The sequence below is a fragment of the Chinchilla lanigera genome, unplaced genomic scaffold (assembly GCF_000276665.1).
Source record: "Chinchilla lanigera isolate Chin_1 unplaced genomic scaffold, ChiLan1.0 scaffold00064, whole genome shotgun sequence".
NCBI lineage: Eukaryota > Metazoa > Chordata > Mammalia > Rodentia > Chinchillidae > Chinchilla > Chinchilla lanigera.
Window position 1 is genome coordinate 2,457,381 of NW_004955465.1, and position 13,199 is coordinate 2,470,579.

Genomic DNA, 13,199 nt, shown 5'->3' on the forward strand with positions numbered 1-13,199 from the left:
GTGGTAGTGTAGAAGGTAAATTCCTGCCCTGCAAGACAACCACATCCCAATCCCTGAAATCCCTGGGTTTGATTCCTAGCAAGCACCCCCCCAAGTTTAAAGTATAAAAGTAAAGACAGAAAACAACCCAAAGAACACAGCAGCCTCTAGAAACCAGAAATGGCCCTCAGCTAACAGCAAAGAAGGACCGGAGGAAGTAAGGCCTACAGACACATGATTTCATTCTGCCGCTAACCTGACAAGAAACAGGATCTCTCCCCTAGAGCCTCCGAAGAGAAGCACAACCCTGTTATCCCTTTAGTTATGGCCAGAGACCTGGGTCACTTTTCTGATCTACAGAGTAACAAGGAAGTAAGTGCTGTTTTAAACTGCTAAATTTATGCTAGGGATGTAGCTACACGGTAAAGCTCATGCTTGCTATGCATGAAGCTCTGGGGTCCACACTAATCAGTGTAAAATACACAAACTACAAAGTTACAGAGCAACAGAAACTAAAACAGGCAGCCCCTAGGAAGGAGTCCCTATGTACATTTGAAGTTCAAGCATGCGATACTGTTCAAAAAATTTAAAAGAACATACAAAATATGTCCTCTGACCACAACAAAATTAGACCAGAAATGAACGGAAGATACCTAGAAAATCCCTAAATACTTGGAAATTAAATAATACAACTCTAACCAAAGGGTCAAGGAGGAAATCACAAGGAAAATTAGAAAAATCAAATGAAAACTAACAAACCAGGGAAACGTGATTAAAAATTTCTGCCTCATGCCAGTGACATGCAAGACTGACTCAAACACTGCAAAACTCTGAAGTCAAGGACAAGAAAATTTCTGCAAGAATCACTATTATTTTCAACCACTTCTCTAAGCCACAGAGCTAACGCAACGAAAGAATTAATAGACATAAATGTCACTAAGGAAGAAAACAGCATTATTTTCTGCTAACGGTTTCCTAAAGAACTCAGAAGACATGAATGAAAATCTTTGCTACCTGGTAAGAGGTCAAGAGGTACCTGCTACCCAAAAAACACAAAAAATAATCTTTTCCCTTATACAAAGCACAGTTTAAAAATAAAAAGGAAAATACTCTATTTATACAACAAAAGTAGAAAACCTCTTAGAAATGAATTTAGCACAAGGTATTAAAAATACACAGAAAATTCAAGTGTTCATATGTTGAGAAAATAATACTTACAAATACAGAAATACACAATGCTCCTGGAAAAAAATATTTTGAAGATGTTAATTCAATGTTTCTCCAGTTTGGCATAAACTGCAATTCATTTTTAGTGGTCCCAGGAAAATAACAAACCCTCAATTTTAATTAAGACAATCTTATGTTTTTAGTTCCCCTAGAAGCCTACCAGAAGAAAATTAAAATCTCCAAAGGAAGATACCTACTTAGGTTTTAAAATATTTCTGTATTTTTTTCAAATAAAATATCTAGTATTTATTTAAAAAATAACCAAGCACCCAAGAAAGAAATGCAACATGAAAAGACTAATATCCCAGATAGATTTACAGAAATCCAATACATTGGAATGAATATACCAAGACTTTAAAATAAATGTGCTCACTTTGTTCAAGGAAAAAGAGTACTGAAAATTCCAGAGTAGAACTAACAGGTATAAAAAGAGACACAGCAGATTCAAAAAGTATAATATAAACCAAAGAACTCAAAAAATTTAATAAAATTTAGAACTCACTGGATGTGTTTAAGTTCAAATTAGAGTTGAAAAAGACAATGAACTGAAGGATAGGTGAGAAGCAGCAACACAGAAAAAAAGTCCTAAGAGATAAGGATGCCAGTTCCAGAAGCAGGGCTATGACAGGGAAAAAGGCAAAGGCATTCTGGAAACTGAATCATAAAGAGATAAACAATGAACAGTATCTGAGGAGCTAAGAGCTAACAACTTTTGAAAACTAATGAAACACATGCATGAATTTACACATTCAAATACACTTTATGAAACACAGCAAAAAAAATTATGAGAAATCACACCTATACACATCATTCTGAAACTATAAAGGTTAAAGGTCAAAACTCTTAAAAATAGTATCAAAACATAGTAATTTTTAAAAATCAAATTGCCTTTAAAGGAGCAATAAACTAACAACAACACATAACAACTACACAGGGAAAAAACTGCCAAGCTAGGATTCGATGCTTTCTACCCAAAACAAAACTTTTCAAAAATCAAAACAAAATGGACTTTTTCTAAGAAACGACACTTGAAAAGATTTGTCACAGCAGATGTGCACTAATGGAAAACTGAAAACTATTCTTCAAGCAGAAGAAAAGTACCCTAGATAGGAAGCTTGAAGGCATAAGACAAAATGAATAGCAAAAAAGTGATTAGTATGTGGACAAATCAAAAGGAGTACCAACTATTTGAAAGGCCCAGGTGTTGAAGACCCAGGTTCCAGTTTGTGCTACTGAACGGGGTATAAACTCTCAGAAAATGGACGCTCCTCGGAGATCTTTGGCCACTGGGGGTATGCTCAAGGGGACTGATTATAGGATGCCAGTTTCCTCCACTCTCTCTGCTTTCCAGGTCCATGAGGAAAACAGCCTCCTCTGCCACCCACTCCCACCATGGCATGCTATCTCACACCAATGGGGCCAATCAATCGTGCCCTGAAACTTCCAGAACCGGTGAGTCAAAACAAACCATTCCTCCATTATATGTTGATGATCTCAGGTGTTCTGTCACAGGGACAGAATTCTAACATGAAACTATACGAAAAATAATAAAGCACAAGGAATTCCAATGTATGATTATAATAGCAGCTAAGTCAAAAGCAAATAAATGGACAAACCCATTGGAGAGGAAAGAACAAAGGCTATAAAGAACAGCCTTAAACCTTGGAGCCAGCATACCACGCAACAGAAACCTCTGAGAGCACACTCACACCTCCATCAAACAGAACGCTGGGGTAGTTCTTGGGGCACTTAGTGAAATCCAAGTTTTCCCAACTGAAAGAAGTTAACAAGCCTTGTTAACTTCCCTAACGGAGCTATACTGAAAACTCACCAGAGAATACCAGTAATCTTGAAAAGAAAAGCAACAGAATGTAAGTGGAATTCGAGGTTAAACCACATTCAAAGTTAGACAAGGAATCATTTAAAGGCTTAAACAATGCAAGACACACACTGTTCAATTTAGATAACGTGACAAACGTGTAACAGTGCACTTTAAAAACTGTTCAAAAAGAAAAGTCAATGTAATCAGTAATACAAGTTCTAAGAAATGAAAATGTTTTAACATAAAAGCAGAAAAATAATTTACAACTGTAACAAGACAATATTTTACTTCATCTCAATATAGTTGACAATTTGGAAAATGTACAGAATTCAATTTACAAATAAAATTGATCCAAGAAGGTGGAAACTTAAATAGGCCTCTAAAGGAAGGAAAAAAGATCATGACTGACTCTGCCTTACTTCAGTAGAAAGAAACTGGACAATTCCAAATATATTTCTCTACTTGCATATTCAAGTAATATTCACTACTGTAAGAGACGCTTTTGAGCAACTTTTTTTGAGAACAGTAGTCATATACATGTGAACACATGAAACATATACATCTCAACCTTTACTGTATTTTTATTTAAAAAAAAAAAACAGCACTCTCAGCGTCCTTTATCTCTTTTAGCCTCCTCATGTACCAAGGTTCCACTACAGCACCGCCTGAGTCAACTCCACAGCAGTGCTTCTGCCTACTTCTCCGGAAAGACTGGGTCCCTTGTACAGTGACAATTCTGCTTTGGTGACTGCTAATTCTCATAGGGATGACAGAGGACTGGAGAACTTTTTCAGATCCTGACACTTTGGGCTGCTGATTCCTAATTTCATTCCATGGTGACTTTGCATTATTTCAATTCCCTTAACTGTAGTGGGGAGCTGTTCTGTGGCCTCCTCGGTTCTGGTCTATCCTGGAACATATGCGTTGTGTGCTGAAGGTGTATATTCTCTCAGTGTTCTCTGGAGTGTTTGGGTTTTGCTGGTTTAAAGTGTTATTAGTGTCCTGTTTCCCCACTGACCTCCTGCCTACAAAATGCCACTGGGGTACCGGAATCTCTGCTAGGTGGTGCTGAATTGTTTCTTCAGCCTCCCTTTATTTCTGTCAGCTTCTGCTTAATACATTTTGGGGCTCTGCTGTTGGGCAGATTTTGTGAGTAACTTATATCTTTGTGGCTGCTTGACTTTTCCATTATTAGACAATGTTTCTCATCTCAGAAACTTTTTACCTTAAAGTCTCTTTTGTCTGATACAACAGCCTTCTTGCACTGTTTATCTGCATTACATTTAAAATGTATGTCTCTTTTTTCTAGCCTTTTGCTTTCAACATACTCGTGCCTTTGAGTCTAAAGTGAGTCTATACAGACAGTACATGGTTGGATCTTGTTGTAATCTTGTCTCACAATCTCTGCTTTTGTTTGGACTGTTTAACCCATTCACATTGTTATCACTGCTATAGCTAGATTTATGCCTGCCATTTAGCTTTGTTCCCTATGAGTCATGTCCTTTTCATTTCTCTACTTGTCCTTTATTGCTTTCCTTTACATTCAGTGAATATTCTCATACAACATTTTCATTTGCATCAACTGTTCACCATATATGTTTTTTTCTTCACAGCTGCACTAGATCTTAGCTTACATTTTAACTTGTATGAATCTCTTTGCATTTAAACTAAATTCCAGTGAGATATGAAAACATTATGCATATAGCTTATTTTCTTTTCTCCCTTTTTGTAATCTTCTAGCTGCATGTATTACATCTACATTATTTCCCAAAAACACGTTGTTATAATTATACTTTACATAACTATGCATTGGAAAGTAACCATCAAAAGGAGAGCAAGCATAAACTTACAGCATTTGTTCTATTAACCTCTTACATACATTTCTGATAAGCAATTGGCATAACTCTGACAAGAACCCCTAGCAGTAAGACCAACTTTGTCAAGATGGGGTCTCTGGCTATGCCACAGCCAGACTGACAGGAAAGAGAAGGAAAAGTGACAACCACTGATAGGTGTTATGAAATAAGTACATTTATTTTTGTAGCTTGTTCTAATGATGTATAACAAAACAGAAGAAGATGGAAGTCTCAACACTGCTAATGAGGTAAGTGACACCAGTAAGAAAACCAAATATTCTGATGTATTCTTGCAGGCTTAAGGAAATTATCTGGTAGAAGGCTTTCTGGCTTTGGCTAAAACACTAAGTTTACCACATAGCAGTCACATTTCTCTGTGCTGAAAGACTGTAAAATTAACTTGTTTGTTTTTTTGGTTTCTGTTTTGTTTTGTTGGTCCACTTTCGGGAGAAAGATTCCAAAGATGTTACTGCTTTTTCTAAGAAACTTCTGAGCTTTCTAAGCTTAGGGTTAGGGCTCATTTCATGCTCCATGCCTCTCTTACCATGGTTGAGGCCACAAAAAGAACACAATATGATAATGAGTCTTCTAGGCAATATGCACTGAAACTGCTCTACAGTATCATTTTAAGGAATTTTTCAAGCCACAGTCATTGGCAGCTTGAAATCAATCTTCAGAAACCTGGACTCCAGGCCTGGGGATACAGCTCAGCAGAGTAAGAGCTTGCCTGGCAAACCTGAGGTCATGAGTTCGATTCCCAGTACCAAAAAAAAATAAAAATAAAAAATAAAAAATAAATAAAATTAAAAAAAAAAAAAAAAAAGAAACCTGGACTTCTCCATTCTTGAGAATATCACTGTCTTGCACTGGGTTAAAAAGATGTTACCACACAGGTGTAGTGACAGCAGTCTTAGTCTTTAGGATTAAATATAATCTTAAAGAAGGATCCATCTGTAGCTGTCCAGTCTCTATTAATAGTCACAATATACCTTTACTTTTGCTACATTGCATACATAAATTATTTGTACATATCATGGACCAGATTATTTAAGATACTGAAAGAAACAATTTACTTCAGATAAGCAATCTAAGTTCCAGCAGGAGAAATACCTGCTTAATTACACTTGAGAAATTAAAGCACCAGTAGATACCAACTGAAAGTCCTGTCTAAAGGAACCCAATCTTTCCCAGAGCCAACCCAGTCACCTTCACCTCCACAGTTAATGTCTGCCGAATACCACCTAGACACACAGAACTGCAAGACACATGGGAAACATGGAGGTATGACACTGGGCAAGCCTCAGCTGGAGCTGGTATGAGAGGGGCTATGTGGCAAAGACAGGCCAGGGCTGAGGGGGAGGGGAAGGGGGAAGGAAGAGCGGAGGCACCAGCAGCAATAGCAGCGTCCACCACCATAGCAGCTGAGGCAAGATGAGGCCCTCAGAAACCGAGGGTATGTTCTCACATCAGTGGAGTGGCCTGCTGAACAGCCACTAGGGGGTGATCTACAGGCCAGATGAGGGCCAACCGAAATAACCCCAGAGAACACAGCAGCCTCCCCTTACCTACAGCCTCACTTTCCCTTATTTCAGTTTTCCATAGTCAAGCAATCTGAAGAAACTAAATATGGAAGGTTCTAGAAATGAATACTGCATGCTGTAAGTGACTTTTGTTAGGGTACACTGTTATAAGTGTTCTATTTTATTACTGATTACTGGTATTCATCTTTTACAGTGCCTACCTTAGAAGCTGACATCTACCTCAAATGTAACACTACCTACACGGCTCAGCACCCCCTAAGACTACTGCACTGGACTAAGTTCTGCTTAGTTACTACATACATCTGTCTCCATTTTACTTTCTTGACCTCCCTTCCCTGCTCATTCACAGAATCACCTTTTGTTGGGGTTTTTTTGCTCCCAAATCTTTTCTTCACACACACATAATTTCACATCCCAGGATGAGTCATTAGGGCAAAATTCTAAGTTATCATCCTTCAGACTTTAATATACTTCTTATATATAGCACAGCCCACAAAATACAACCTGAATATTGAAGAATACCGTACTTTTGGTGAAATGGTACTTTGTTACTTCTGTATCTGTTTTGCTTTTTAGTATTTTTAAAAATGTATTTTCTAGACTGCTTCCCTCCCATCTATTTTTTATTCTTTCTCCCCAGCCAACTACATTCCCCAGTTTCATATCACATGTCAGTTGCTTTCTCCAGGACACATGAAAAAAACAGTAAGTCTCTCTGAAGGAAAAAAGAGATCGGCGCTTGCTTCATTTTTCACAGGTTTTGCTGTTTGGTCTTATAGAGGACAAAGCAGCAAAGCTAGAGAAAAGCCTAAATAAATCAATAGAAATGCACGTATTCCTTTTGTCTCCCTGTAACGTTTATGCAGAAAATACTGAGGCATAGAGCTTGAAGTCAAGCACCTAAGAACAGAAGAGAAACAAAAAAACCTGCCGCCCATCATTCCTCCCTGAATCCTCCTGAACCTGTAAAGATCCACTCCTGTGTTTCCCAGTCCCCAGGGAGCCTGTCCCCAGTGCACCTCAAATCCACAAATTAACTTAAGTACTCTTGCCAAAAAACGAGGCAGTATTCATACATATGTAATAGGATCTAGGACAAATGGGTTTCAACATTTTAATTTCTCTAAAATCAGGATGCATCTGCTAATCAAATGTAAGAGCACTGTGTTGAAACCTAACTGGCAGTGATTCTTTCCCTTGCTAAGTGAAATTATTGTGCATTTTACAAGTAACATTTTGAATTTGATGTTATATGCTATATACAAGTACACAAAAATGCAGCTTTTATGAATTACCCTACAAGATTAAAATCATGTTAGCTACTTAAGTCTCTAATTTAATTACTAGCTCCATACATAATCATTGACACTTAGAATATACTCAGAATCTTCGCCTTCCATGTTTCATCAGGATGTGAAATTTTAAGGTTTTGTGCTCAAACATGGGAAGGACAAAATACTTAAAGGCATTTATTTTGTATTCATGTACTAACAATGCTTGCTTCTGTCACTATGCAAGTCATCTTTTATAAAGTTGGCATAGTCTACCTGAAAGGCAATGATCTCTAGGATTTGAATTTTAAATCCCCCAATACTTGAGAGGGGTTCATGTATGGTACTTTTAATTTCTATACGTAATACAAATAATGACATCAATACTAATTTCTATGTAAGTCTGGCTCGCAGCATTCACTGTCTTTTCACCAAGAGAACCCTTCAGGAACCTGAATATTTAAATTTGAAATTCTAAGTAATATAATATGAAAAAGAGCAGCAGGAGATGACTTTCTTTTCCAACCAACAAAAAAATTAGTTGCTGTCTCCTAAAGGGCATTCTGTTAGGCACTACTGCCGGTCTGCATCAAACCCAGGCATTTCACTCACCAGTTCAGATTTCATGATAACTTGGGCAAGGGCTAGGGTAAGGCTGGAGGGTTCCTCTAGGGCGAGGACCTTTTCCTTCCTATTTCCCAGGGTCAAAAATAAATAAATGAAGCAAGATGACTGGTGCAAAATAAAGACTGAATAAATGAATGAATGAATGAACAAACAACTTCATAAGAAAAACGATGAATTTTTAGGGTTCTTAGTATTAAAAGGTAAATTAAGAGTTATTTAAAAGAAATTCCCATTAAACATGCTCCTTAAAACACAATTCCTTATAATTAATTTATAAGCTCAAGAACCACAAATTTTCAATATAAACTGGTTAGTATCAATATGATAAAACTACTATCTTCCTTTAAAAATATATATAGACACTTCACTAATATATTCCACAATCTTTCCTCCCTGTATCACTGTGAGCTTTTGTTCTGTAAACTGTTAATGCCCTCCCAAGCTTAAAGCATCCTAAATAAGCCTAAGTTTTGTTCTAGTGCACATATTTCGCAAAGTAATTAAAATGTTTTGGGGGTTGCAGATTTAGCTCACCAGCAAAGTGCCTGCCTGGCAAGCGCAAGGTCGTGAGTTCAATTCCCGGTACCGGAAAAAAAAAAAAAAAAACAAAGAAAATTAAAAAATAAAGTATTTTCATTTTACGTTAAACTGTACTAACATTATTCATTTTAATTTAATAAAATCTGTCCAACTTTTCTATCATGCCACCTAAATTTTTATCTCATAGGACTGACACCCCCTAATTATAAAAATATGCTCTTGCATTTTCTTATTATATTCAAAATTCTTAAGCAGAATGTCACCAGCATTAAGTCACAGAGTGACCCTAAACTATTTTCAATGTTTTAAAAAATACTGTATACTTTATTTAAAAAGTAACTTAAAAATGAGCACTGTCATATTTTCAATCTTTGGGAATTTGTTCACTTTACAAGAGGCTTTTGGAAAGACCTCACATAAGTAGGTGAGCAAACGCTCTTTTTCTTATTTACTGGACAAGTGCAGTTTCATGATCTGGTTTGCAGCCCCCTGTCAGTCACTCTCACTTCTATATACATGGTCTAGTATTACACAAGAAGTGAACTCCCTCGAGCTGCCCCAGTAACAGAATGTACTCCAGGGCATACAGGACAGCTATGCTAACAAAAATCTGCAGATCTTCTGACTCCTTAGAGCAAGTTGAGTGCTACTCAGGTAATATTAGTACAGGTTTCCTCATTATATTGGTAACTGCTATCAATTACTTACACACTAACTCTCTGTAACTCTCATACACAAGGCAACATAGATGATTTAACAGAAATTATTTTCTAAATGAAAACTTTCAGGGGCTACAGTATACAGTGTCAATGACACCAGTGTAGCTGCAAAAGAAAAGTCCTGGCAATGATGGTTGACAGTGTAGGTTTTTTGCTTGTTTTCTTGTTTTTCACTTGAGAAAGAATAATGTGGTGGAAAAAAAGCAGAATGCAAGCTGAACTAAAGTCTTTAACTTTCTTTCCACCATGTCTGAATCCTAATTTTCTCCTGAATCATCACATCATTTTCCGAAGTGACTGCTCGCACAAGCTCATCCTCAGAGGAGTAATTCAGAACAGGAGTGAGTAACTAACTGTGCCAGCTCTGACCAGGACAGCACAGCCCAAAACTTGGGCTTAGTCCTCCTCATGCCCTTTGATGTTTTACCTTCTTGTGGGGAAAACAAATTACAACCAGGAGGTTGAGAAGTAGCATAGAAACTAATAAAACTAGCAAGTATAAAACTGTATACAACATCCATAAAGCAGTACTTTGAAGAGAACTAATACCTTCAGTGATTTCACGAGAAAAGAACAAAGCCTTTAAAAATGAGTGAGTCAGTTTCCAACTTAAGAAATCTGAGTGAAGGAATAAACCCAAAGAAAAAAAGAAACACACAGAATAAAAAAGGACTCAAGAGTCTATCAAGAAAAACAGAAGTCAGCAACATAAAGAAAACAAAACACACAAATCTCTGGTAACTCCACGCCAAGAAGAGACCAGGCACATCGGCAGGAAAAGGAAACATAACCACAGACTCAGCAAGGGGCGAGGCCAAGAGGGTGCGAGGAATAAGTTTTTGTCAAAAATGTGACTGTTCAGAGAAGATGGATAAATTATGAGAACGATGTAATTTTCCAAAAGCGATTAAAAAGAAAATGGCAAGTGTGAATAATTCCCTATCATTAAACATACTTACCTGGGAGCCAAAACTTCACCCTCTACCTCCTCCCAAAAGTCAAAATATATGTTAAGAATTACCTATGAAAGTATCTTTTCAGTATTAAACATGTCCAAGAGCAGCAGATGTTCTCATCATTTATATCCACTTGTCCCCCAAAGTATCAGGTGCTCACAGGGGGGGCTTCTGGGAGGTGATGGAATCATGAGTTCATGATACTACTAAGTGGGTTAGTCCACTGATGAGTTTATAGCTGGATGTTATGTTGGGGTCAAGGGGGTCACTGGGGGTGTGGCCTGGAAGAACCTGTCTCCCTCCTCCTCCCTTGTTCACCTTGTTCTTCCTGCCTCCCGTGCCATGGGCAATTCTCTTCTCCTACTGCTATCCTGCCTTGGGGCCAGCTGACCACAGACTGAAAACCGCTAGGAATGAGCCAAACAAGAACCCTCTCGACATGTAATTTATGGGTGTCAGGTACTGTGTTCCAGTGATGAGAAAGTAAGACAGATGTATACAGTCCTTAGACCATTTACTAAACTAGTATAACTTTAAAACAAAATCAAGCCAGGAAAATTATTTAAAAATAAATGACCCTTTAATGTTTAAAAAGTTTAAATATCATGACCAAATTCATTTAATCAAGTGAATTCAAGTCAGTTTCAAGCAATAAAATCAAAGAACGAAAAGTACAGATCATCTGTATAAAAAGAAAACAATTTTACCTGATAAAAAGACCTACTTATGAATGAGGAGGGGTGTTAGAGATTGAATCTAGGATCTTCACACTAAGAAACATTCCCAGCCTGTTTTAAACGTTTTTATTTTGAAAGAAAGATTCCACAAGTTGCAAAACTGCCAAGATTAAGCTCAAACTCACAATCCTCCTGCCACAGCCTCTCACACTGCTATGCTAGGATTCCAGACATCCACCACACCTGGCTATGTGTGAATTTTTTTTAAAAACTGCGAATGGAAAAATAGATGACAACCCATTTGACAATTAATAAATATCATGATACACCCTCCAAAGATACTAAACTTTTTAATAGTAAAGATTAGAAGCATGTCTTTATTTTTTTTATTTCCCATGGAGACAACCTTGATTTTGACGTTTTAACTACACCATCTTTATCCCATATAATGAATGGATTGGATAATTACATTACTATGTAGATTCAATTATATAAACCGATATTAAAATTTGGGAAACCAGTTTGGCTGGTAAATTAGAAGTTAGTAGAATAGCCGGAAGAAAGCAAACAATGCAATTTTTTTTATGTGAAGTCATAGGTTATAAACTTAGACATCTACACTGCTAAGACTTAAAATTATCTCATTCATATTACAACACACACCAATACATTTAACACATATTCACTATGGAATGCCCTATTTTCCATCTTGCTATCTGATATGTAACAATCCTGTAATGTCCTTAATAAAATGGTTGCAATTCAAAGTTCTTCTTCACCTCTTTGTTCTACTCTTGAGGATGGAAGCTAAATAAACTCTCCCTTGTGAGTATTTTCCAACCCAGTGGAGTAAGTAGACCTTGTGGTAACAGAAGGAGCCCCTCCGGTTGTGGGCTCTGTGGCCACAGCTGTGACAATCAGGGTTACAATGTGCTTATCAAACGTGTTAATTTGATAAGATGGTCACCTTTTTTAATTTTGAGGAAAAAAAACAATGAAACAGAGCTTCAAAACAGTAGGAGGGTTACAATAATTAATACATTGCATGTTGTTTTCGTGGTAGTTATTCAGAGCACAAGATACAGGCACGATATCTTGTCCAAACAATATTAGCGCAGGCCTTTCTTTTCAATGAATTATGAGAAGCTAGCTGCATAACTCTTTAACTATCTTATACATGAGTATTTTTTTTTGGTTTCCCTTCCTTCCTTTACCCTTTCCCTCATCACTGTTTGTTTTTCTTTTGAACAGTTTCTTCACAATTCACAGTATCTATTGTAGATTTTGGACCTTATTTACTCGTTCAGTTTCTCACACTAGGGAGACAATACAATGTTTACACATATGGGTCTCATTTATTTCACTTCTGAGTATGGTCTCAAGTTACACCCATTTACCGAGAAAAGCCTCCAATTTATCCTTCTTTATGGCCGAGTAGTACTCTATTAAAAAAATCTTTTTTATCCATTCCTCAGTTGATAAGCACGTGGGTTGTTTCCAAGATTTAGTTATTACGAACTGTGAAGCACTGTCTTTAAAATCAAGAACAAGACAAGGATGCCAACACTCCTGTTTATGTTAGCAATTTACTGGAGCCAAGTGAATGAAACAAGAAAAATAAGAGTAGTAATAAGTTCAAAAGCAAAAAGTTGAAACTTCAATTACTCCCAATTGACAGGACAAGAACATACACAAATTTTGGGAATGAGTAAGAATTCAGCACGATCACTAGAAGAACTAATATACAAAAATATGTAACATTTTTATTTGCCATCAAGAGCTAGAAAACAACTTTTACCAAAAAAAAAAAAAAAAAAAAAAAGGAAAGAGGAAGAGAGAAAAATAGATGAAAAACAAAAATCTAATGGGGCTGGGAGTGTAGCTAAGTATAGAGCACTTGGTACACACAAGACCCTGGGTTCCCTTCTCAGCACTGAAAAAAAACTAAAATGAAATGGGCAAAAACAAATAATGTCCCAAGAAA

General features: G+C 36.9%; 1 protein-coding gene across 4 annotated transcripts in view; it reads right to left on the reverse strand.

The window, feature by feature from the left end:
• Positions 1–13,199, reverse strand: part of Hivep1 (human immunodeficiency virus type I enhancer binding protein 1) — a 137,261-nt gene that overhangs the window by 46,752 nt on the left and 77,310 nt on the right. For 2 of the 4 annotated variants that reach the window (XM_013521851.1, XM_013521852.1), the window contains exon 4: positions 8,858–8,872. The exons of the other annotated variants lie outside the window; for them this stretch is intronic. In XM_013521851.1, the coding sequence (XP_013377305.1) occupies positions 8,858–8,872 (15 nt within the window). The remainder of the gene's footprint in view (positions 1–8,857; positions 8,873–13,199) is intronic. 4 annotated transcript variants of the gene reach the window in all.